This window comes from Pseudoliparis swirei, chromosome 22, assembly GCF_029220125.1.
Source record: "Pseudoliparis swirei isolate HS2019 ecotype Mariana Trench chromosome 22, NWPU_hadal_v1, whole genome shotgun sequence".
NCBI lineage: Eukaryota > Metazoa > Chordata > Actinopteri > Perciformes > Liparidae > Pseudoliparis > Pseudoliparis swirei.
In genome coordinates, this window is record NC_079409.1 from 20,475,122 (window position 1) to 20,502,929 (window position 27,808).

At 44.8% G+C, this 27,808-nt stretch overlaps 2 protein-coding genes across 7 annotated transcripts in view; both read left to right on the forward strand.

Moving 5' to 3' along the window:
* The first annotated feature begins 245 nt into the window (after positions 1–245).
* On the forward strand, positions 246–1,226 carry LOC130213062 (hepcidin-like). Its single transcript, XM_056444459.1, has 3 exons — positions 246–454; positions 562–639; positions 799–1,226. The coding sequence occupies exons 1-3, from the start codon at positions 368–370 to the stop codon at positions 883–885; spliced, it is 252 nt and encodes an 83-aa protein (XP_056300434.1). The 5' UTR covers positions 246–367; the 3' UTR covers positions 886–1,226.
* A 19,083-nt stretch (positions 1,227–20,309) lies between these two features.
* Positions 20,310–27,808, forward strand: part of plecb (plectin b) — a 148,516-nt gene continuing 141,017 nt past the window's right edge. For all 6 annotated transcript variants that reach the window (XM_056444446.1, XM_056444447.1, XM_056444448.1 and 3 more), the window contains exon 1: positions 20,310–20,515. In XM_056444446.1, coding sequence (XP_056300421.1) covers positions 20,317–20,515 — 199 coding nt within the window. In that variant the 5' untranslated portion in view covers positions 20,310–20,316. The remainder of the gene's footprint in view (positions 20,516–27,808) is intronic.

The window sequence follows — 27,808 nt, forward strand, 5'->3', positions numbered from 1 at the left end:
CATTTTCTTTTCATCAATTACGTACGCGCCTGCTGTATGATCGAGCTTCTTAGCAAGTAAGACATAAAGTCAGATGACAAAAAGTAATGGTTTATTTAATGTTGGACAACAACTGTGGCAGACAAACAAAGACACAATGTCCCAGTCTTCAGGAATTCCCCATCGCAGGCTCACGTCGGGATGCTGGGAATAGGGAGTGTGGCAAGTGCTGCCAGTGATGATGCAACAGTGGTCCAAGTGAGTACAAATACCAGCACATTGGACACATCCAGGCATCAGACAGGAGAACTCAGAGGAGCTGACCAGAGTCACCAAACCATCTGAAGAACACTTGACCTGACAACTGAAACCAGTCTGCCGTGCTGAGATGAAGATGTTCAGTGTTGCTGTTGCAGTGGCCATCGTGCTCACCTTCATCTGTATTCAGCAGAGCTCTGCTGTCCCAGCCGCTGAGGTAAGACACTTGACTTGTACTCATTTCATTCACTCATCGTCTCTAAATGAGTTCTCCAGATCCTAAAATGTGGCTCCTTGTTGTCAACATGCACGACTCATCAACAGGTGCAGGAGCCGGGGGAGCCGATGAGCGTCTCCAACCCAGCTGCTGACCACGAGGAGACGTCCCTGGACTCATGGAAGGTACGTGTTCAGTTGGCTGAATGAATGTGGCCGAAGACGACGAGCTCATCGAGGTGTGAGTGGACGCCCTGATGCTCCCTGAAGGAGGGAGAATAAACGGAGGGAGGGATGATGCCGGAGATGGAACACGTGGCTCATCTGTCTTTTGTTCCCACACAGATGCCGTACAACAACAGAGAGAAGCGCGGCGCTAAGTGTAAATTCTGCTGCTCCAGTGGGGTCTGTGGACTGTGCTGCAAATTCTGAGGAGTCCTGATCCATCATCCACCAACTGAGTCTTTGAGAAAATGCAACAGTTTGATTTGTATTCATGCCCTATGGGCGACTGGGTAGTCCTTCAATCAGGGGGTTGGCGGTTCAATCCCCGCCTTAGTCGATGTGTCTTTGATCGAGACTCTTAACCCTGTATTGCTCCCTGTTGCTGTGTCTATGGTGTATGAATGTAAAATGAATGTAAGTCAGCTAAATGAAATGTAATGTAATGAAAGTGTTCATGCTGTTTCTGGACGTAGACCCTTCTTGCTCAGTGAAGGCGTCTGTGTCGTCTTGTGTTCTGCTAAATATCTATTAAAAGTCAATGAGCAATACCTCAAAACATCGTGTTTCATTTGGCAGCAGTGGCATGGGCTTGAAGAATAAATACCACACGTGAAGAACACATATGATTCAGTATCGATGAGGAGATGTTCTTCAAACTCAAACATCAGATGTTAGTCCAACCGTTCACGGTTCTGTTTGCAGACATAGATGTTATCATGTCAGGTACTGAGGTCAGAAGGGCTCTGAGAGGAGCAGCAGGGGAGGGATTTGGGCTATTTCACAATATGTTTGGAAAGACTGAAGTTACTCAAGAATCAAAGTGACCATAACTTTATTTGCACAGTGATTCATTTCTTTGTTGGTGGGGGAGGGGTTACAAACTGTGACTGACAAAAGAATCACATAAGTAGATGAAATCAAATTAAGTTAATTAAGAATCTCTCTAATATCTATATGTTGTGTGACTTTCTACATCATAATAGTTTATTTGAGGAGTTGCAGTCAGGATTTAGAAAACACCACAGCACCGAGACAGCACTGGTGAACATTACAAATGACCTCCTGATTGCATCAGATAAAGGACTCATCTCAGTTCCACAAGGTTCTGTGCTTGGACCAATTTTATTTACCTTATACATGCTTCCTTTGGGCAATATTTTCAGGAAACTGACCTGCAACTTCTTGATGTTAAACTTTGACAAAACCGAAGTAATTTTAATCGGCCCTGAACACCTCAGAGATCAATTATCTGGTGATGTGGTTTCTGTAGATGGCATTGCTCTAGCATCCAACACCACTGTAAAGAATCTCGGCGTTATTTTTGATCGGGACTTGTCCTTTAACTCCCACGTGAAACAAATCTCAAGGACTGCATTCTTTCATCTACGCAATATTTCAAAAATCAGGCACATCTTGTCTAAAGAAGAGGCCGAAAAATTGGTTCACGCGTTCGTTACTTCTAGACTGGATTACTGCAACTCCTTATTATCAGGCTGCTCTAATAAGTCTCCTAAGTCCCTCAAGTTGATCCAGAATGCTGCAGCTCGTGTATCAACCAAACAGAACTTAGCTCAAGCAAGTCCACTTAACCCTCCTGTTATGTTGCGGGTCAAATTGAACCGTTTTAAAGTTTGAAAATCTAGGAAAAATATTTGTAAGTACTTTTTCTGTATAAAACGTATCTTATTTAGTGTAATCAACGTAAAAAAAATCCGTATGCTCATTTGGCTTGATTTTGAGTAAGCGGGTCAATATGAGCGTGAACAGCGCAGGTGTCACATCTCTATTTATCGACATCACCCCATGAAAAAAGTTTCCAATGTACCTAAACAATAGTTTGAACATGTATTTTTCATTAAAACGAGTGAGTTCTCCGAACTGAACTCTGATCTATGGAGGGGTGAATAACTCAACTCCAATAAAAACTGATTGAATTGTTAGTAATGGTGTTGGGGATGAGGTATAAACCATAGTTAATAGAATTTTTTGGTTTCTGACAACTTTTGGGGACTCTGGAACATTATGTCTGCATATAAGAAACGAACATAACAGGAGGGTTAACATGCAATAGGTATAGAACTGAACTCCGAGTGGCCATTTATAACGGCTGCATTGCTACCACAAATACAACAAAACTGGGCAATTACTCTTTCATTATTTTCAGCAATTAACTCAATTAAAAGCACCACGCCACTATTCCAGTCTGAAGAAATAAACAATATCTCATTATTAGCGATCCCACCGTCCGGCATTTTTCACAGCAGACATTTGGATTTTAACTTTAACATATCTTACATCTGGTGTGCTTTTACCTGCAGGAAACAGGCCAGAAGAGTTAACGAAGGTCCAGCCATTGCACAGATTAGATGAGCCTACGCAACAATATATCTCCCTGTTTGATTTCATGACCATGACGTGAGATGTAACATTAGTGGTGTGACAGAAACATAGTTCTACCAGACTCTGTGGTTTCCTACATACTCAAAGCATCTCTCTGGCACACGCAGTATAATTAAGACACATAGTTGAACAACCTCAATAGTTTCCAATATCCATTGCAATAACCAAAATCCCCTTCCATCTCATCATTTGATAACCCCGCTGTCCCGCGGACCACAACGTCAGTGTCAACGACCACAAATGGCTCCAGAACTGCTGGAATCAGCCCGTATTTCGTTAAGTACTACTTCATCTAATCTTTCTGTCGCGCATTAAGTCGACTCACGGTGGAGCAACTTGCAAAATTAAGTCTAAACGGTGCAATCATGTGAACATAATAACATTAATCATGTCAGATGTTAGAAGGAAGCAACGGATGTTTTTTGACTATCTTCTGGGACTCCAAAAAACAACTTCATAAAACCCAATATATAACACGAGAGCAGAGGGGGAACGAGGAGTTTGTTTAGATAGATAGATAGATATATACTTTATTAATCCCCAAGGGGAAATTTGTCATCTCAGTAGCAGCACCAATAAACTAAACACACGAGAATAAATAAAATATAAAACATAAAATATAAAAAACAGGGATGAAAGATATAGATGGATACAAGTAAAATATAAAATACAAAATGAAGTATACAGGACTGTCTCAGAAAATTAGAATATTGTGATGAAGTTCTTTATTTTCTGTAATGCAATTAAAAAAACAAAAATGTCATGCATTCTGGATTCATTACAAATCAACTGAAATATTGCAAGCCTTTTATTCTGATTTATTGCTGATTATGGCTTACAGCTTAAGAAAACTCAAATATCCTATCTCTAAATATTAGAATATCATGAAAAAGTATACTAGTAGGGTATTAAACAAATCACTTGAATTGTCTAATTAACTCGAAACACCTGCAAGGGTTTCCTGAGCCTTGACAAACACTCAGCTGTTATAAATCTTTTTTTTACTTGGTCTGAGGAAATATTAAAATTTTATGAGATAGGATTTTAGAGTTTTCTTAAGCTGTAAGCCATAATCAGCAATATTAAAAGAATAAAAGGCTTGCAATATTTCAGTTGATTTGTAATGAATCCAGAATGCATGACATTTTTGTTTTTTTAATTGCATTACAGAAAATAAAGAACTTTATCACAATATTCTAATTTTCTGAGACAGTCCTGTATATATGTATATAAATTATGTATAATATAATTATGTATTAGTATATATTATTATATATATGTTTCCGCGCACGCACGCACACACTCTCACACACTCTCACACACACACACACAGAGTTGAATGTTTTTGACTTCTCCATTGCCCTTTCCCCATCCTGCCGTGTTTTTTTAACGCGTTATGTTTAGATTAAAGCAAACATTGTGTTCAGGATGAGGCCCGACCGTCTGTATTATTGTTCTTACCAGGCATGTTTCCGGAGTCTTCCACAACCTCCACAGAACTTCCCTTGGTGACACTGCATGCGTCTTACAGAGGTGCCACAGGCCTCTTGGTGGACTCCGCCAGTATGCAGATTAACAGCACTACCTTATTATTTTAATTCCATACGTGCTTATTTTACAATTTCTTGTCAGTGAAGTTTCAGGTGTACAACACACATTCAGTGGCTGACACGGGTCGTTACCTGGACCCACATGCAATCACACGCCTCCGGGGATCTTTGGGCTTTTATGTAACGCTTCGGAAACAGCAGGCAGAGTAACGATCAAACAAAAGGCTGCTGGGTTCACCGGGAGTCGGGCTAGCGGGTTAAACAGGGACAGGCGGGGTCGGCAACAGGAGATCGGTCCGAGAACAAGCGTTTGAGAGTCTGGCAATGTGTGTCTGGAAGGCTGGAGCCTAAATAGAGACTTTATTAGTGACCAGAGGCCGGTGAGTGAACAGGTGAAGGGTCAGAGGAGGTTGTGGAGCTGAACTGTGACAGTGGCAACATTTATGTAATTTAGTCGTACATCATTTCGCCCAATTTGTTTGAAATTTGACAAGAAAATCGATATCTTTTTTTTAATTGATCAATGTAAAAAACCCTCATTATATTTACGATGTTTCAACACATTGGCAGTGCACAGGCCTGGATTATCTAAGCGTACTTGTTTTGGCTCTGGCTGCCAACATTCTGTCCGATTGTTGACCCGATCGATACTCCACACCTCTCTGCTGGGGTTTAGGGCTTTGACCCCGTCTCAACAACATCCTGTTTGGGTCTCTATCCAGATCGCACTCCACCCCCTTTTCCTTCCCAATTTCTGTTACTAGGAATGAGCTCAACTTGACCGCCTATATAGTTGCTGCCAAACCACCAGATCAGCCCACCGTGCTCCTTGCACCTCTCCCTCGCCACACTCGGGCACCGCGGGTCATCGAAGTGTTCCGGTGCCTCCGGACCTTTTCAGCGGTGTCGCTCCTTCATCGACCGCGTTTCCGCGAGTGCTGATTACGGCCTTCGGGCCACCAGAAGCACGCGGCAGCCGCCTCGCTAATCCGCCACACCTCGCTTTGCCTCCGTTGTTGCTCCGCCCCTCCCCCTTCCTTGCCTCTCCGAGCGTGGCACTACGTGCCGCAGCCGGAGACGCTTTGGCACAAGACTGGGAACGTTGCCAACGCACGTGTAACACAGGAAGAAAATCCGATGGGAGACCATCGTAATTAGTCCAATAAATGTTTTCACTTGGCTGTATTAGAAACAAAGCGGGGCTTATTACGGCGCGCATGGCTTATTATTGCGAGCGCTTGTAAGTGGACGATGTCTTCTGCACAAAGTCAAAGGGCACTGCTGTTGCTGTGGCAATAAAACGACTTAACGGGAGCCCTTGCACTAACAAATCCGTGTTCTGCCTTTGCGGACGCAGAAAAGTACGTTAAACTGTGGCTCCACTTCCAAATATGAGGACGTAATAAATGCATCAGTGGACGAAGCTGCGTTTTATATCTTTCCACTAAACCTGATATAAGATATAAATAACACTGCAAAAGGCACACTGTTTTTAATTAAGTAGCATGGATGCTTATGACCTCCATTAAATCGGCGCAGTGAGGCTGTTTTTCGGTACGACTACGGAGCTTCTGAAAATGTTTTATGCGTTTTAATACAGCCGTGCTCATTGCTCAAGTCACATATGAGCTCATTAATGGCGTTTTGCTGCATGTAACACCTTCAACACGTAGATACACACACACACACACACACACATACCCGATGTTATCACACCGTGGGGACGACTGATTGGAAGCAGCCTTGTGGGATCCACTCTTTCTGAAGGATCTAGAGACATAGTTTTAATTCTAACACGTAGATACCGCCACACACACACACACACACGCACGCAAGCACATACACAACCCTGACAGCCCGGCTTGAATGGGCTGGGGCCGCGAGCGAGGGCCCTGTGGTCGCCACGTGGAAACGTCTACAAAGCATCGAGTCAAAGAGCTTCCACCGGCCTTTAATTAGCTGCGCCCGTGTCCGGCGTTAGCTAATTAAGCCACGAGATAGCCGGTCGGCCTCCTTGCTCGCCCCGGCTCCCTGGGAGGCGGTATATTTAGCCGTCTCGTGTGGCCGCCGTCTTGAGGTGGCAGAGCTGTCTGTTGCGGCCCGCTCGGTCGCAGCCTGTAAAAATGTTTGTGAAGTGAAGAGAACCCGGAGGGCTGTGGTCTCGCGCCAAAAAAGGGTCTTCGCTCGTAATGACAGAGCGACGCGCGGCTCGAACTCGCCGGCGGATCTGCGTAGGCCTCGGAGACGTAAACAAGCTTCTTTTCTACTTTTTATTGAGCATTATACCGGAGACTAAACAAGGGTGGGTGGTGGTCTTATTTGCTTTGTACCCATCTTCTGTCTAGATCTCATTAAACGTACCTAGACTGCAATTCGCACGGAATCTTAATTTGCCTGGAAAGTTAATTAATCCATATAACTTTCAAGGCAGGCTCGTAAAATCTGGCACTCGTATGGCTGTACCACGTTATTGGAGATACTCGCCATGGAAATGCTTAGTCTTCCAGCCACCCAGGAGTATTTAGTAAGCAACAATTCCCTTTTCAACACCGAATCTCGTCCCCTCTTCAAATCCTCGACGCCCACACCACTTATTCCAACCGTGCTGGAAATCGCTCCTGTTTTATCCACGTCGCTTTACGCCCGGCTTGCACAGCGTAACGTGGCAAGCATTACACGATGAGGGACTAATGATATATGTTCGCAGCTGGAACGTGGGAAATGCTCCGCCGACCCAAAACAGTGTAGAGTCTCAGTAAATGAGTTTGTGCCCGCCGAGTGAAAAGTGAACCGCGAGCCAGAGCTGCACGGGTTCGGCACCCAACGGGAAACCCGCTGTACGGCGGCGCGGGAGAGCCACGGGAGATGTTGAATCTATGGGGGGGGGGAAGGAAGCCCAATGTCAGCGAGACTCTCTTCCAAAACCCAGACTTCACCCCCTGACAGCTCGGAAATATCCATTTTAATGAGGGGGAAAAGTGGATTTGGCCAGACGTCTTCATTCCTCCCATGGAAACTCATCTGTCCTGGTGTGAGGCGACACCCTCGGTGACTTTTAACATCGAGGGTTGAGCGTATAGCTGACTGAAGGCCCCCACAGAATGTATCCGCAACGCTCTCCTCTGGTTTCTCACTTCCAATTCAATTTGCATGAGGTCCTCTGACATCTGCCTGTTCTTCTTTTCTTTTCTTTTTCTTTTTTTTATCACCAAGAAGGATTTAAGTGTCGAAGGTCACCTCCTCCGGTCTTCTCGTAACCTCTGGTCCACAACAGCCTGTTATGTCGAAGTCTACTACTACCTGCTTATTGACTTGGATAAGACCACCGGCCTTCTGCCTGCTTAATGTGAAATATGTGGAGAAAGAGTTTGGGTGGGGTGGGTGCGGTGATGGGGGGGGGGGGGGTGACACTCGCACCAAAGATTGTTAGCATTGTGCAACTGCAGAGCCGGTCAGGAATGACAGCGTTTCAGTCAATACGCTCTGTGAACTCTTTCATAACCCGGGGAATTCCCCCCCCGGATTCTCAATCTGGTCAAAAGAGCAAACAGAAATAGAACATGTAATCACAAGTCGCGTTTTCTTTAAACACGTCCAAAACGGAGCAATATATATTTGCGACAAATAATTGCTTCTTTGATGGTCGCTTAATCAGTTTCTTCCCCAGATTCAATTAGGACCACCACCACCACCAAGAAAAAGAAGAATTCTCACAAAGGCTTGAACTCTACATTGGTTAACTTAAATTTAAATGTTTAAGAGAGCCACATTACCTTTTTTATGATTTTGATTATAATGGGGTCTTATTTAAAACACATGGGTGTAGTAATATTCAGCAGCTGCGCAGCGCTGCCTCTGGGACATTCTTTGTTCAGCTAGGAGGAAAGGGGGGGGGGGGCGGGGCGGGGGAAGGGGTGGTTGGAGGAAAAGAAAAACTTCCACATGCTAACATTTACACAGTGATTTCTTTTAATTGCACTCTACTTTTTAATTTGCCCTGGACTAATGCTTTTAAAAGCAGGATTGGAGGTATTTTATTGAAGTCGTGCCTAGCGCCGGGCCGAGTCCCCCTGATTGCCGTGGCCTCGCAGCCCGGCTCTTTCCGACCTGACAACCCGCGTTATTCCTTTCCCCTCGCTATGTCAAACATGCCACACGGCATTTGGACTCGGAGAGGCGAAGGGAACACACGGACTGGGCGAGCTTCCTCCGGGTCGCCATCTTCAAAGGATTACGGTGACTTAACGCCGCCCCGCACCGGGTCGAGCGGCAAAGTCGAGGAGAATCGTGTTTTAGAAAAGTGGGGTTGAGCTGGAAAACGCAGATGGCCTAATAGATATGCGTTGCTTTTTTAAAGAAGGGGGGGGGGAGAATGTTAAACAGATCCTAATCTGAGCAGCCGGTGGGCGGGCGTAACGTCGGGTTAAACACTTCCAGTCGTAATGAAGCGTCCGTCAAACCCCTGAGAATCCACCCCGAGCTGCTTGTTGTTTTTGGGGCATTTTTCTGAAGACGTCCTCGGGCCCTTTGACGCTTCACGCAAAGCAACGGAGACATTTTACCACCTCGTATTTACAATCACGAGCCCCGCATTACAGCAGCCGGACCAACAGACCACGAGGGGAACCCGGCAGAACCCAGATCAGCAGTAAAACCAGCTCCCTCCTCCAGAGAGATCCACTTCTATAAAGACTCAAGCGGATTCGCATTGGCAAGGAGAATAGATGCAAAATGACTGTAACGCTAAGAATTAGGTCCGACCTTGTCACGACCCCCACGCTTAATTTGTACCCCCCCCCCGTAATCGTAGCCGCTGTACCAGGCTCACTTTTCTGACCACGGCTCCCCGAAGACACTCCATCTTCTGTGAGTGTGTTGTGTGTGTGTTGTGCGAGAGGCTGAAACCAATGTATCCGTTTGCAGACATTTATATACATACTTTATGTAACTTTCTTCGAGAATGTTCTGTTTAGTTTAACGGCTTCATAGGTGGCAGTCTGTAAAAACCTCGCGATTAAAACCCACCTCGCCCTGCCAAAAAGTAATCGTCTGTAATATTTTCCTGTGATTAAATGTCCGTTTACGTTGCCAGATCCGGCACCGGCGTTTCAACCTTTACCAATTTTGATGTATTTGCTGTTCTGCCCAGTGCTGTTCCACGCTGGGCAGGGCTCTCCGGAGAGGGACGTGATTTTTATGTTTTCGCGTTTAATCGGATTAAACCGAGTAAGCGGTGATTCTCCGCTTGTCTGAACAAAAACACACACGCAAAAACACACCACAAATACGACTCTGTGCTGGCTATGGGGCTCCAGCCAGCTTTGAAGGCAGGGAGGTCATGTCCTCCCTGCCTTCAAAGTTAATTCCTTTAGATTCAACCACTTCAAGGCCAACGAATAGCGTGTGAGAGCACGACCGCACAGCCTGAGCAGGTGGTTTAGCTCACACGGGTTTGTGTGTCTGCTTTGTTTGTTCATAGAAAGCGTTCAACGTGTTTCTACGGTAGCCCAGAAGGGACAAACCAGGTGGCTCTAGATAGGGGCTGCCGTAGTTTTGGCACGTGGTTAGACGCTGCAGTCGGTTGCAATCTGCAACCTCACCACTAGACGCCGCCACACGCGTGTGTTTTCAAGCAACTCCGTTTTAATGCACATTTTCATTTGTGCCATACTTGCATATTTTGTGTTACTTTTAGGTGTTTAGGTCATATTCATTGAATGTGGTTCTGTAACTCTGTAATGCTTCTCCATCTGGTCACATGACATACATTCTTCTGTCCATCCTGGAGAGGGATCCTCCTCTGTTGCTCTTCACTTTCTTTCCTCGTGAAACGATTACTTTTTATTTTTTGGGGAGTTTTTCCTGATCCGATGTGAGGTCAAAGGTCAGGGATGTCGTATGTGTACACATTGTAAAGCTCTCTGAGGATAATTTGTAATTTTGGGGCTATACAAAATAAACTGAATTGTATTGGGTCATTATCTCCACGAGCTGTTCATCTCGATGTGCTCGACGCCTCGCATGAGAGCTTCGGATGAAAACGCCAATTTCCTGAATTTCCATAATAAGAATAAAAAGGATGGAAACAATTAATACTGTTTGTTTCTATTGTTCTTCATACAAAACGTTCAAACTGGCGTTTAAAAATATCAGGTAGCGACAGCCTCGGCACAACGACGCTGCTCCAGCATCATCAGGCCTCGGCTGCACGCTGTGTATCTGTGGACATCCATCATCGTAGTCGGCTCAGTTTCTGACCAATGGGCTGCTCAGAATTCACAAAGAGCGCTTCATTAGAGGGGTGAATGGAAAAGTGAGTGTTTATGATCCCAATTTCCACCTTTTGCTTTAGTGCCTACTTTAATCATAGCCATATCCCCGTTTTCTTTTTCACTCAACAGGGCAAAGCCTGCCACTACAACACCACACACACACACACACACACACAAATAAAACCCTTCATTTGTTCCCAACTGCAACGTGGAGAGAGAGAGGGAACCACGTGCGTCTCACGTTCACGGAATTTACGTCAATTTTTTTGTTTTTTTACCAATTCAATACGATCTGCTGACAATAGCGGCTTCAAGGGGCTTTTCTTTTTCTTTTTTGAGGGCGACCGGCTCACACAGTCAAATAACCTGTGGCACAGAACCTTTCACCATGGTGATCATCATTATAGTTAATCACCATTCATTTCCAGTTTCACAAGAGCCCACAAGATCAAACATGGAGTATTTTGAGCATTCTTCTTCTTCTTCTTCTTCTTCTTCGGCACGGCCTGCAACAACAGTTTGGAGTAATTGAAACAATATGCAACGCTCACAGTCACCGAACCATCACCGCAGTTTTCGCAGATATCGTGATAATGGTGCGAATGATGTTTCCCCCTCCTTTGTTTCGCAATAGCTGCTCGCCGAGGCCTCCCCGAGACTTTACGCGACACGCCGCCGACGCCATCTTGTGGCCCGGAACAGGTGGAGCCGCGCTCCACGGGGGCGACCGAGAGAGACGAGGCGGGGGTCAGCCCCAGTGCAGTGGGAACCCGTGGTAAACAAACAGCGTTTCCCATCACGTCGAACCCTCGGATATACATCAACAAGCGACTCGGCTACAGTTTCCACGGAGACGTTGGCCGCAGCCTGATTCTGAGGTCGCATCGAATCCGACATGAAGACGTTTTGCGGTCGGGGGGGGGGGGGAACCAGGAAACACTTGCTTGGACACGACGAGAGCGCAGGGCTGCCCCAGTCGCCCGGAACGTCCGCAGTGCGCTTCCCCCGGAGACGGCGCTCTCTCGTCCGCGGCCAACATTTGATTTGCGGCTTTTGTCTCGGAGACGGCGCTTTGCTGGATCTGCCCACATGTTCAGGTTTTCTTCTTCTTCTTTTTCTTTCTTTTTTATTCTTGTCGGCGTTTCCTATTTCACTGCGTCTTCCTTTTCATGTCGAGGGAGCGGGGTGGGGGGCGGGGCCTTCTGACTGGTTGAAATGCGACAGTTCAAACACACACTGTGGTTCATTAAAGACATCCTGTTGGCTTTGAGATCCCCCCCCCCACACACACACCCCACACACACCCGTCTTCCCCAGAACCAGGCCTCGTTGCTCCGGTTCTGCCCTCTGAACCCACCACACGGGGATCAGACCACATGGAAGTCACAGGACACCGCGCGGTCCACCGAACAGCGTTCCCATTGGTCACGACCTTCCCGCACCGGTGGATATAGCCGGTACGCGGGAGCCGGTGAGCCGTGTGCACGTGGGCGCTCTGTGATGTTTATTGTCACGTTTGTAGTGGCGATACTGAATTTAGTTATTTAATGAGACGCGTCGTGTTCAAAGTGAATGTAATAAGAGGGAGCGACCACTGGCTGCAGCTAATGGCCTCCGAGGGAAACGTTCCATCTCAGGCCATCGGAGGGAGAGAGGCTTTAGGGTTTTTCAATAAGTCGTTTTGTTGTAATGAGCCGGAGGAGTCGCCACCTCGGCTGACTCATCGGAGGAAAGTTGATGGCTGAGGTCGGGGAATAAATTGCTGGTTTCGGGGAGGAAGAGAGAGAGAGAATCCGAAAGGGATCAGCGGATCAGCATCCTCGTCGTGGACGGTTAACTCTGACCTCCAAGTCGAGAGCAGCGGTCACAGCTGTTGAGAAAACAAACAAACGTCTAAAAATAAATGAAATTCACATCCTTTTTATATTGATATATATATATATATATATATATATATATATATATGTAACTCCCTCCATGTGTTGTTCTGAGATATATTATTTCAACACATAGTATACACTTAAAGTATAGAGTGACATATTTTAATGACATGGCCTTTGTTGCCTTGCATGATTAAACCCCTGACGTAGGGCCCAGCGGTTGAGGAGCAACATGAACATACTCATAAATATTCATACGCTCTGTCATATTCATTTAAATTGTTTATGTAACTCTGTTCTTCTGGTCACCTGACATCTGTTGTTCTGTCCATCCTGGAGAGGGATGCTCCTCTGTTGCTCTCCTGAAGGTTTTTTTCCCTTTTTTGCCCCTGAAAGAGGTTTTTTTCCTATTTCTTGGGAGTTTTTCCTGATCCGATGTGAGAGGTCAAAGGTCAGGGATGTCGTATGTGTACACATTGTAAAGCCCTCTGAGGAGAATTCGTCATTTGTGATATTGGGCTATATAAAATGAACTGAATTGAACATTCATGCGGAACTGTGTTTATCCTCCACCTCACAAATAAATCCAATATGATATAATATATCATATTATATAACCCCGTGGTTACTCCTTCATTCCACATGCAATGTGCCGCTCTGCCGATCCTACGACGCATCGGCTTTCTTTCGGTTTTTTTTCCTTTCCTTTGCAACTTGCTGGTGCTCATTTCTTCAAGACTCTCTCTTCTCCTCTTCCATCTTCCCTTTTCTCCCTCCTGTCCTCCACGAAGTCGGCCTGTTGCAGCTCCCGCAGCGTCACGGACCGACTGCACAGTCCCGCTCACACTTCATCACCGCCGAATGTGTACGATGACCTCACATCCTCAACGCATCACCTGTCAGCGCCGTGTGAGTAAACACCACACACCCAACCAACTTGAATGAGTGTGTGCTGCCGTGTGTGTGTACGCATGTGTGTGTGTGTGTGGGTTTGCAATACAGTAGCTGTGTACCCGAGGCTCCCATCCAAACAGCTGGTGCCCATCTGTTTCTTCTTCTGCTCCTGCGGCCTGCGGCTCGGGGGGAGCGAGGTGCATTGGCATGCGGTGTCTGGACCAGTAGTGGGGAGGTATGCGCTTGCAAGAGTGTGCGTGTGTGTGTGTGTGTGTGTGCGTGTGTATGAATGTGGTTTAAGGCCAGCGAGTGCTCCTGTGTGTGTATATGTGGTTTCTCACTCCACTTGTGTGTGTGTTTGTGTGTATCCTGCACGCCTGCGTGGTGTGACTGTGTGCACGTGCGTGTGTGTGTGTGTGCTTTTGGCGGTAAATCATTTCCACGTGATATTGTTGACACGCAGTCGTGCGCTCCAGCCAAACACAAAGCGCTCTGCGGCCGGCACTAAACTCTCCCATGATGCCGTCTGCTGTGACTCACTGCGGACGAGGCGGTCCACTCTTTCCATTTATTGTTTATGTAAATCATATGGTGTGAACGTCACGTTTCAGATTTACGCCATTACTTTATGGCTTCGTTGGCGTGACGCTCGCCCAAAAGTATGCGCCATTCCATCACACCAACAGATTATCAAGAATACGAGTCGTTTGATGCCTTAAACAGAGAGAGAGGGAGAGAGGGAGAGAGAGCGAGAGAGGGAGAGAGGGAGAGGGGCTCCCGGTGGCTTCGCTGCCGTTTCCTCCGGGTGATGGAGGAGATGCCTGGTGGACGGTGTTGAGGGATAGGATGGACTTTATTGATTTGGCCAATGATATGTGTGTGAGGCTTTGTGGATGAAACAACGTTCCTTCCAACTGGTTTAATACATCTGTACTCGTGAATAATGGCTCTAATAATCATTCGGCCTGCCCTGAACTAGATTTACAATATATATAGATATATTTTTCCTCCACTAGAGGGCAGTGTTGGATCAGCCATCATTTGGTGGTTGACGCAGGTTCGTTTGGGTGTGTGAGGCAGAGTTCAATTCAGTTTATTGCAGATCACAAATTAGGAATTCTCCTCAGAAGGCTTCATAATCGGTACACATACGACATCCCTGACCTTTGACCTCACATCGAATCAGGAAAAAATCTCCAAAAATGTATAGAAAAAACCCTTTCAGGGGGTAAAAAAGGGAAGAAAGTCCCGTGTGAACTGGCCTCCTCCTGGTTAACTCTGTGTGACACACAGAAAAACAAGGCGAAAGGAATTCCCAACATGGCTGCCAATCGCGTCTTAATTTAGACGTCGTGCACAGGCTCTCAATAAAGTTTTTTTTCAGGGACTGTAGTTTAAATCTGTTGCTGCCAGGGGCCCCCGGCTGTATTTTTTTCCGGCTCCATGTGAATAGATGGAACAGTTTGTATTTTTTGGAGACAGACGCATTGTGTAAAAGAGGCGTGACGCGATATATGCAATTAGGCTCCGTGTGGAAATGTCAAAAACCTGATGTGCTACCCGACCTTTGCATTTGGGGTTTGATTACGGTCTGTGACTTCCCCGGCTGCACTATTGTAATATTATTATAATATGCTGAGGTACAATATTTCATCAGTAAAAGTGATAAATCCTGGTCGACCAATACATGCTCATAGCTGTCAGGATAACATATTTCTTGCTGTAGGGCCTCTATCATATTGTTTAATACATTACATTACATTACATGTCATTTAGCAGATGCTTTTATCCAAAGCGACTTACAATAAGTGCATTTCAACCTAGAGTATAAATTAAGAACAACAAAGAATACAGAAAGTAACATTTCCTCAACATAGTCAAACTACAAAAGTACCATAATAAGAGCTATCTAAGTGCCACTGAAGTGCAAATCTGTGTTTTAATCCAGATATAGTCGGAAAAGGTGTGTTTTCAGTCTCCGGCGGAAGATGTAGAGACTTTCTGCTGTCCTGATGTCAGTGGGGAGCTCGTTCCACCACTGAGGAGCCAGGACAGCAAACAGTCTGGATTTCGAGTGATCAGCTCGAATACAGAGTAGTTTTGACCTTTGACCCTTTAACTTGAGATCAGTTAATCAGAACAGTGGTTATTCCTCTGATTGTTTTGTATTATTTCTTTTTTGAAGGATTTAAAGAGGCCTGAAGCCATTCAAGCATTCGCACGAAAAAGATGAAAAATAATCTTGGCGCCTGCCGGCTAATTCTTGTTTAATTTATTTTACTTTATTTTATTTTATTTTACGACACCTTGAATTTTTTTATTTGAGAACCTGTTAAGCGATTTCAATGTGTAAACATTACACAGCACATCTGCCTTGTGTCCATATTTACAGATGTCGCCTCATGGTGAACCCTGACATGATCCCAGGGCCTCTTTGCATTTGTATTACATTTGTGTTTTACATATCATAAAACGTGTCACGTGATAACAAGTGCATTGAAATGTACGACCTCTCATCCCAATGGGATAATCTAACCCTAACACTTCTCTTTTTCTTCTTAAACTTATCCAAGAGCTCTGCAGACACCACACGCACGGGTACACACGCACACATACACACACACACAAGCACACACCGAGTCATGCAGCTTTCCTCCGCAGCACAGGACGCTGCTGGTGGCGAATCGCCGTTAATTGCTCTGGACCGGGTCCAGCAGCACCGCGGCTCCAGGTCCCGGATCGGGTACTGCGGTCATGTGAGGCGCCGCTTGAAATGCAATGCGCCTCTATTCATGGTGTTACGGTACCGAGGCTCGCAGAGACCCATTTCTCAGCAATAACTTCTCCAATTTGATATAATAAGTTAAAAAAAGCAACATTATGTTGGACATTATATAAAAAAATGTATGATTACATATTAAGTTACACTACTGTACTAGTTTTATTTGAAAGTCAGCTCAAATCCAATGATTATATTCAGAATGTCAAAATATTATAACTGTTAAAAATTATATTATATTTCTGGAGTGTTATATTGTAGTACACATTTTTTTGACAATTAAACTGTAGACTGTACAGTAAAATCAGAGCAGAGGTCGTCATGAAAAACATACCGGTCAGTTTTATACACACTTTTAAGAATCGCTTTAAAAAAAATTCTAATATTGGGGAATTATGAACATCATTATTTCTTGTTACCTACATTTTTTGTTTGTTTTCTCAAAGACTGTACAGTAAAATCTAATGAAAATAAACATGTTCATAGCAGAGGTATTGATGAACAACAAACAGTGGAAATGGAATATAACCTATTAAAGATATGCTTTAATAACAGTTCAAATATTGGGAAATTAAGAATATCACTTTTAACAAAGCAGGGGACCTCCATCAGTCCAGTAGAAATAGAAAACAACATTTTAAGAATCTGCTTTAATAACAGTTATAATATAATGAACTTATGGATAGAATCAAATGAATGTTTTGCTGACTAACAATTAAAAACAGTACAGTAGTGTAACTTCACATGTTAGTATAATATTTCACATAATGTCCCAAATAATGCTGTTTTTGACTTGTTATATCAAATTGGACAAATCATTGCTTAAATAAGGTCTGCGTGCTTTTGGGCCGTACGAGCTTCCGTAACGTAACACCACGAATAGAGGCGCATTTCAAGCAGCGGCTCACTTCACCGAGTATCCGCGGATGCCGGCTCCCACATGACCGCAGTGGATCGTGTCCAAGGACGCCTGCTCCCCTCTTTTTATCGAGCAGCAAATCAATGACGATTAGAAGTTTTATTATTCTTGAGGGTAAAGAATGAAGAATGCGTAATTCACGTGCAGAAGGGTTGAGAGGAGGACGCGCGGCGCGCCGCTGAACATCGCAGCTGACTGCGGATACTGCGCGGCGGGTAGTCTCTCCAGCCTCCACCTCCTCCTCCTCCAGCAGCAGCAGCAGCAGCCCTGCATCCTGTAGAAGGAGTGGCTTACCTTGACAATACCGGCACGCGCATGTAATGCGCGATAACCTGCAGGACACGGACCGGACCGCCGGCTTTCATGGCTGTTTGACGGGCTCTGAGGCACTGAGACAGCACGGCAGTAAGGTGAGCCCGTACTGCTACTGTGTGTGTGTGTGTGCGTGTGTGTAGGTGTGTGTGTGTGTGTGTGTGTGTGGTTTAAGTCCTGAATGGGCCCCCCATCAACATTATGCCTGATATCAACTGCATGTGCAACAAACTGTCTCTCTGAGAGGATGCTATTCAAACTCTAGATGGCTATTCACAAAGATTCAGATTGTTAAACTGGGAATATTTTCGACAGTGAGCTAAAATGAGCCAATTAGTTGCTTTTACTGTAATCCTGCAGCGCCGGTTGTGAACGCCTGTGTCCCCACTGTGTGCTACTTTACATTACATTACATGTCATTTGGCTGACGCTTTTATCCAAAGCGACTTACAGTACTGTTACATTCATTCACTGTAGACGCAGCTACAGGGAGCAACTCAGGGTTAAGTGCCTTGCTCAAGGACACATCGACTAGGGTGGGGATTGAACCTCCAACCCCCTGATTGAAAGACGGACCTGCTACCCACTCACCCATAGTCGCTCCTGCTACTTAATGCAGTGTAATCACCAGGAACCCCCCTGAGCACCTTTGGTTGCTATGGAGCCTGTTTAGTGACGACATCACGACCAAGAACACTGATAACGTGATAACTCCCCACAAAGGACTGGACTCTGGACTCTGGGTCAGCTGAGACGCCATCGAGACGTGTCACAGTGTCACAGTCGACATTTCTGCTGACGGAGGGATAGAAAGTGTCAGGAGGTTTCACTCAGAGAGAGAGAGAGAGAGAGAGAGGTGTAAAAGTATGCTCCTGACAGCTACTCTGAGGCTGTATACTTTTACGATGACCATAACATTGTCAGGGTGTGTGCGTCACGTCGGGCCTCCACACGTGTTCTCACACACGCCTTAAAAGCGTTTCTCGATGGTACAAACCGATATTATTTGCCACTTTCCTCGTTAACAGCCGCCATTGGGACGTTTCTAAACTCTCCTTTAGTGGTGGGGAATAGGATGAGTGTGCAACACATGTTGGGAGTTGTGTGTGTGTGTGTGTGTGACCCATGTGCTTTTCCTTGTCACACAGGCTACTGGTGAATGTTTAACCTGGAGGTCAAAGGTCAGGGAGTGAAACTGCACCAATAGTTTGTGATTGTACTCCAGAGGTTGACTTTAAAGGGGGAACTCACATGTGCTGGGCGGTACGACTGCATATCCTCCTCAGCTCACTGTGTGAAATCTGATGCGTTGCCTCAAGTGATGTCACTTGAGTCAGACGTCTACACGGTTGAAAAAAAAGAAAGAAACCGGGGGCGTGCGGTTGGAAAGTTGGAAAGACGTGAGCGTACCTGACCTCTGTCGCCGTCTCCTCGTCCCCGACTGAGGTTTAGGGCTTAGCATAACACCCCATGAGTCCACAGATGCATTGTGGGTACTGTAGTTGCCATGTTTGGACATTAGACTAAATTGATATCGCTGGTTCTGAGGCACCGTCTCACAGCGCTGTAGGAATGCGGTTCCAAGTCAGTGGCGCCGTCCTCTAATGGCGTATTCATGCCCTCTAGAAATTAGGGATGCACCGATCTGATCGGCGCCGATCCATATCGGCCGATATTCCCATTATCGGTTTTGATCGGCGTTCTCAAAACCCCAATCAGCGCCTACGGCCCCTCGCCCAATCAGCGCCTCCGACCACCACCAACATTCATTCACATCCATATGAACCGGGGTGAGGCTGCGGTGCATGTCTTTACTTTATGATAAAAGTAAACAATTAACTGATTTTGTATCTTTATAGATCGTTTCTGAGATTTAGCTTAAATTATGGTAACATTAAAACATTTTTACTGGACCAAGGAAGAGTTTATAAAAAGAAGTCAGACTTTTTGTATGTTAAACAAAGTCCTGTAAATAGATTTCCCCAAGAGTTCCAGGAAATGAATGATGCAGATGTGTTCCATACATATCTGAAATCCCCTACAATAGCAATCAAACAATTTTAATGTATCAATTAGGACATTTTTCAAAGTAAAAGTCCTAAATGTTTAAAGAAATCTGTAATTTCTTTAATGTTTGAGGTGCTTTATATATGTATTTCCTCATAGTCCTAGGCAATAATGCTACACAATAAATAGAATGCTTCAATCGACACCGTGATCGGTGATCGGTATTATCGGATTGGCAGGTACTGATTTCAGTGATCGGCACCAAAAACCTGATCGGTGCATCTCTTCTAGAAATGTTTCACCGCAGATCAAAGTCCGCGTGTGAGCGGCGAACTCCGTCACGGAGCTCTGCGATGTGTCGTCTCGTGTTTTGCATGATCGGGCGGAGGTCCGCGCGGCGCCGACTTCACAGGACGGCGTGTGTCTTTCCAACGCGCTTTGCATTTCACGGCTCTAGTTTGCGTTTTATCCTGTTGCACATTTCAATGGCAGTCAAACATTAAGGGAGCGAGGTCACCGGGAAATAGAGATGCCCCGTCCCCCCCCCCCATTCACAGCTCCGGCTTTTTCTCAAACTCTCCTCTCTCTCTTTTCCCCCCCCCCATATCCCGGCGGTAGGAAGGCGATGGCGACCCGTAAAGACAGACGCAGGGACCAACTCCCCCCGGTGGCGGAGGGAAGCCGCGGCGAGAGGAACGGCGCGCCCCCCTGTCCCGGAGACACTTTGCCCTGGAACCTGTCCAAGCACCAGAGGGTCAAACGCTCCAAGTCGTCCACGGGGGAGGTCCTGGACCCTGCGGACAGGGCCGTCATTCGTATCGCAGGTGGGATGAACACGCGTGGTGCAGCGAGTGCACATGTGATGCAGAGGCTCACCTGTTTCTTTAAGGCCCGGTGACGGCAATCTAAAGACGCGTGTGTCACATTTGACTCTCGTAATGGTCAAACTGCAGTTCATCCATCAGATGTTAACGCTCACCTGAGACTTTAGACATATGCTTTTGATTTTTAATCCATGTCGACACCTGGAATGTTGGGAAATGTGTCTTCAGAAGACACGCCCCTTTTAACCCTCCTATTACCTTTGGGGTCAATTTGACCCCATTCGATGTTTAACGTCTCTAAAAAAATTATCGACATCATTTTGTTTGCTTCATATTTCAAGACTTTTCCTCATTTATTAGGTAACAATTGGGTAAACTCAAAATTCACACGATGTTATGCTTTCACTGACCTGTACACAACTTGTACGCATCGGTGTTCTTTGGGGTCAATTTGACCCCAGGCTGTTTTTCACTTTGTAAAACATATAAGAAATATCAACTTCATTATTTATTTAAAGTGCTATTTAGGTAGTCAACAAACAAACATAAAGTGGCACTTAAACTTGGGAAACAATATTAATTCTAATAATATCCCGTAGGTTTTAATTGCTGGGGTCAAATTGACCGCAGGGGTAAAAGATGTTAGTAAATTTGAAGGTAACAGGAGGGTTAAGGAAATCAACCTTCATCATCAGAGAAGAATTCCTAATGTTGACTTTTCCACTTCTGAAAAGCGATTGTTCATTTGTTAATTGCCTCGCTGCCATTGTCCTGTGTGGGTACGGCCTTGTTTGCATTCTGGGTAGAACTTAAAACGACATCAATTGGTAGTGAGCTGATAGAAGTGCCTGGATTGTGTGTACGTCAGTATTGTCGAGTCAATAATTCCTGCATTTCTTTGTGGGGGTTGGAGGACAGATTCATGGCAGGATGCTCTTTTTCTATTGTTGCCCTGCTCTCGATGTCGAGCGGCCTTGACCTGTCCCAGTGCATCTTAAAGAGACCGCTCACCAAGGAGCAGTTGTCCCGAAATACTGTGAACAGAAAGGAGAGGAAACAGAACGCATGTGGGCAATTAACCCCCGGATGTACCCGTTATACGGTAAGGCGGGGGCCGTAGTAGTAGTAGCAGAAAGACTGTAGTTTCCAAAGCATGAGGCGTGGTTAGTTTTGCTCAAACAATAGGCAGGGATCCTGTCCAGTTCAACATATTTCTTTGTTGTTGTTCCACTACTGGGTTTGGCGATGCCATCGCTGCCTCGCGCCAAGTGTTAGCTCGTCGGCGAAGAGCTCACGCGTAGCCGACTGCGGCTCTCAATCACAGACGCTTGTTAGAAAGGCCTGGTCATACGTCATCATCAGTGCCACCTCGACCACATGTGACGTGCCTAATATCAGTCATAAAATAGCACACAAGTCACTTTTAATAACTGAAATCAACCCTCACTGATATAAACGTTATGGCGGTGTCAATGCTATTAACTGTAATGGCCTACGCTTCATTACATTGCATTGAGGCGCAGTAGAGCGCAACTCAGCAGGCTGATATTATCAGGCTTTTCACACACACACACACACACACACACACACACACACACACACACACACACACACACATACACACACACATATATATATATATATATTTAGATGAATATATATATACAAATAAATAAATATGTATATATATGTAAATATATATATAAATAAATGAATAAATATATATGTATATATAGAAAACTCTAAAATCCTATCTCATAAAATTTTAATATTTCCTCAGACCAAGTAAAAAAGATTTATAACAGCTGAGTGTTTGTCAAGGCTCAGGAAACCCTTGCAGGTGTTTTTAATTAGACAATTCAAGTGATTTGTTTAATACCCTACTAGTATACTTTTTCATGATATTCTAATATTTAGAGATAGGATATTTGAGATAAAAGGCTTGCAATATTTCAGTTTGCTAATGAATCCAGAATGCATGACATTTTTTTTTTTTTATTTGCATTACAAAATAAAGAACTTTATCACAATTTATATAAAATAAATAATATAAATAAATATAACTGAATATATATACATATATAATTAAATATATATATATATATATATATATACACTACCGTTCAAAAGTTTGGGATCACTTAGAAATGACTTTATTTTTCAAAGAAAAGCATTGTTTTTTCAATGAAGATAACATTAAATTAATCAGAAATACACTCTCTACATTGTTAATGTGGTAAATGACTATTCTAGGTGGAAACGTCTGGTTTCTAATGAAATATCTCCAGAGGTGTATAGAGGCCCATTTCCATCAACGATCACTCCAGTGTTCTGATGGTACATTGTCTTTGCTAATCGCCTTAGAAGACTAATGTCTGATGAGAAAACCCGTGCAATTATGTTAGCACAGCTGAAAACAGTTATGCTGGTGATATAAGCTATACAACTGGCCTTCCTTTGAGCTTGAAGTTTGTAGAACAAAATTAATATTTCAAATATTAATCATTATTTCTAACCTTGCCAATGTCTTGACTATATTTTATATTCATTTGATAAATAAAAGTGTGATTTTTCATGGAAGACACGAAATTGTCTGGGTGATCCCAAACTTTTGAACGGTTGTGTATATAATTGCATTCCATAAATTATGTTGAAGTGATTTCCAAATGGTGTTGCCATCGCTGTCATAAAGGTATAGAAAGGCTGAATTAGTGAAGAGATGACGGGACCATTACGATGGACATAATGCACATTCTCAGTCATTGAGACAAACAGTAAAACATGCCCCAAAAACACGTTTTGCAATGCGCAGTACAGTACGCCCCTTTTCATGTTTTATTTTCAACAGGCCAAATTTATCACAATCAGACTTTGATGGAGTTTGTTTTTGCCGCGGCGAACAGGAAGTTTGTATAACTTCAGCAGCTACAATTGGCCGGCGTCCACATCCTGCTCTGCTCTTCCCCTATCCATCACGGGGCCAGGTCAGGCTGTGTCAGCACCCATGGGCGAGGCTGGGCTTTTGTTGTGGGCTCTGCTGACCGACCGACTCGCTGGCTGCTACACAATCCCCGACTCTTTACAGTTGAGCGTGTGCTCGCCGAGCATCACAAAAGGGCCGTGTGCAGAGCTGCTGTGTGGCTGAGGCAGCACTCTGTGCTTCTTCAAGAGCCTCGCGTCCTGCTGTACGGGTCGACAGATCCAACCGCTGAGCATCAACCGGACACGTGCTGAACGTCGTAGACGTCGGAGCAATAGAAGAAAAAAGAGGTGTGGCCCCGTTTGCGCTGGCTGCCATTTTGGGATTTTCGGATATCAGTCAGTCGCGGGCAATTCCAGGATGCTTTATTTTCATTGGTTGCTGGATTAAATCTTACCCAGATACAACAGATACGTTTTTTTTTCTGATTGGCTATTGTGTCGCCCATTTCTTTTTTGGGATTGGCTGATAAGTGGCTCCTCACAGCAGAACTCCAGGGGAGCGCTTGATTCCTCCACGGTGAGGGCAGCGCAGCCACCTCATATTTGCGCGTTGCGGCACATTAAAACATTAAATAGCCGAGAGTTTTTTTCAGCGTGAGAAATACGATGTGTGGCGGGAGTGCGTGACTTAAGACCGAAATGCGTGAGTCTCACGCTCAATGCGTGACACAGAGACCACACGGGCCGATCCTTGTCTGTGTTAAGGAGTCTGAAACGACTCCTCATGGCTTCAGATGTGAAGGGAGCCGTTTGACACTGGGGAAAAAAAGGCTTATTCTAAGCTAAGTCGGTTAGCTTAGCTTAGCTTAAAGACCTGGGTGAGGGCTAAACAGCTAGCCTGGCTTCCGACCGAACAGCGCTAACAGAATCCACCTTCTAAGTCTGCTAACTGATCTCACCTCCTCAAAGCAGTGGCGTGATGAAGTTGTACGTAGCAATGAGGAGACTCCGTTGCCGCGAGGCCTTGACAGTCGGCCGACCGTCCAATGTAACCCACCGTGTGTTTCACAGTGTTTTACCAGCCTGATTACCAAATTATTATTAGGGTAGCTCACCTGGCAGAGTGTACCAAGGCTGAGCACCTCCGGCATCAACACGGGTTTGAATCCGGCCCACGGCCATTTGCAGATGGCATCCTCTCTCTCTGCCTCTCTCTCTCTCTCTCTTTCTTTCTCTCTCTTTTATATAATTGAATTAATGCAAAAAGGGCTGAAAAAATAGGTCAAAGTTCATCTCTGATTTATGGTTTTATACATGAGAAGGGTACCCAAGGACTTGTATCATGCTCTCAGAATCACTCAACACAAGGTCAAAGCTCTTGTGTGTGTGTGTGTGTTGTGGCCACAGCAAACACAGATGGTGCCATCACCATCAGGCATTGGCTTTAACCATTTTAAAGGTGTGTGTGTGTATGTGTGTGTGTGTGCTCCAGTGTTGGCCTTGAGAGTCCAATTCTTAAACTCCTCCTAGCATCCCTGCAAAGCACTCCTCAATTATTCATTATGATCACAATGATCTGGTGCCGAGCCGCCGCCACACAAAGGCTCTCACACACACACATACACACACACACACACACACACGCACACACTCTCACACGCACACACTCTCACACACACAAAGGCTCTCACACACACACACACACACACACACACACACACACTCTCTCACACACACAGAGGCTCTCACACACCGTGGCCTGAGCTGTCCAGGTTTACTGTGGAAGAGATTAGTGGAGAGGAGCAGGGGCCCGGCCCAGTATCTCACCAGTAGTCTGCTCGTATATTTTAGGCCATAATGGGGAATTATGTGAGTCTCTTCCTCATGATATCAGTGCCACTGTGACATCACCTGAGAAAGAATGCCCCCCTTTTCTTTAGTACCACCGACGGTCACTCCATAGACGCAGACGAAGGCCCTTGACCTCAGGCGGAGGCTTCGATGACGAGGTCAATAAACCACATTTAATGGAAGCATTAGAGCTGAATTCATTCGTCATGATATGCGTCGCTGTGTCTGTCTGATGCGAGTCACAAATAGTGGTTTATATCCGGACTGTGCTCTCTTTACAAACGACGCCCTCCACCTATTCCTGGATCTCAGCCGCAGTTCAACTGCATTAGCATATTCAGTGTCATCTCATCATCGATGGAGCAATAAGCCATGTGTCCACTAGGTGGCGCCTTGCGTCAAAGAGGCCGGCAGCCTGGAAGTGTTCGTCCTCACAGCTTCTGGAGAATGTGTCTCGATTCTCAGACTCAAACTGCCTTGGTTGTACAGCGTGTTCCTTGTGTGTTGCACTCACTGAAGGGGTCTAAGAGACAGAGCTGTTTATTTACTTTTCTTTATTTCTTTATTCTTTTAAAGAATGCTGAACCTCACCGTCAGCTTTTATATTCTGTTAATGAGCCGTAGAGAAACGGACAGACAGGGGTAAAAAAAGAGGAAAAGCACACAATAACTTCTCACTACTGTGCGCCGGTGCAATTCAGTGGACATCCACTAGAGGGAGCCAGTCTGTTTCTGTCATTACAGAATCCAGTCAGGTGATGAGAAGTTGATACCCTGACAAAAATGAGTTAATGTGCTTTTAATGCAAAAACACTGAACACAATAAAAAGATTTCTGGACTTTTAATGTCTTTTGCAAGGCTATAAATCATCATCTGAAATCTGCATATGCTTAGTTCTGGTTGATGTATAGCAAGGAGAGCTTCAGTTGAAAATACAAAGGAGGGAAATGATCACAGAGAGATTCCCTTGACTTTCAAACCACGTCTGCACGGACAAAATCATTTCCATTCCATCAACATGCAGCGGAGGATAAGTCCCGATTCATTCTCCGATAATAACAAGGACACTATTACTTTGTCATCTTCCAAAGCCAGACCATCACTCTGGCTGCTGGCTCGTATGACACTCCTGCCTGTGTGTGTTTACATGTGCTGTGTGTGTGTGTGTGTGTGTTGACAACGCGTGTTTCCCCTCATGTCTTTTTTCCATTAGCGGTGAGCTGTGCTTCACTGACCCCCTCGACTCTTTAAGCATAAAAGATGTGATATGATCTCCTTCTCGGCGTGAACAACAACATTAATGATGCATCTTCTCTCGTCTTGAGACTAGAATATCAAACGGAGGCTGTTTACTGGCCCCCTGCATGCTGCAGCTTCTATGCAATGTTGTAATAAATGGATGTTTATAGATTGAAAATTGAATAATATATTTGAATATTATCCCCAAAAATACCTAGATAATTTTTTTTTAGATGTATATTACAGTTTTGAAGGAAAAAAAGATGTGTAGTATTCAAGGAATGCAATATTGTAATAATGCAAATTACATTATTGGGATTCCAATTAATTGAAAGATCCTTGGAATATGCTAACTAGACAAACTCGACTCAAACCATAGACCATATGGGCGTTACCCATTGTTAAGTACAGGCATTTTTGTTTTGTTGCAATTAACTTTCAAAAGTGAAAACACACTGTCAAAGGATGAGTAAAAAAAACACCGGGTCCCAGATTGGACAATGTCGTTTTAGCGACATGTCAATCACAAGGTAGCCCCGCCCTCTGGCATATTCTGCTTTATGGTCTTTATGGGCCATCATCTCCCAAATGAACATCATGCTGTATTGAAGAAGAAAACTAGTGAACTCATAAACCCATATTTACAATATTTAAGGGAATAAATCAAGTGAGAAGTCATTTTCTCACAGATATCTTTTTGCCACCGGAGGAGTCGCCCCCTGCTGGCCACGGGAAAAGATACACCGCTTGACGTTGAGACGACGTTAACCGGTGAGTGGTTTCTCCACACTGAATTTGATCTGAACAGGCCTGGTTTACTTTCACAACAGATGATACCAAAAATCACAATTTAATTTTTAACTCTTCAAAAATAAAGAACATGAAAGCAACCGCTGTTACGAAACCGGTGGTTCTCAAGGCTGAAAACACACAAGGGTAAACAAGCTTACTGGTCTATCTTTGTGGAAATGTGAAGTTATAAAAACACGCACACACACACTCATACATCTTCTCACACTCGTTCGGATCACGGGATCAGGAGGCGTTTAAAGTCTAAGTCATCAAACAGATGTGCTGGAGCCAGATATGGTAATGGAGCTATTTAGGAGTGTTGAGGCTGGACCTTCGAGTCACCGCCGGGTGCCGAGCAACGTGACGCCACAAGGTCCCGTGTGAGTGGGTGTTGACGGCACGGTGAGGTGCAAAGCGGTCCGCTTTTGAAATACCTTCACTCAATGCGTTTACATGATGGTATAATACAAATCAACTGAAATATTGCA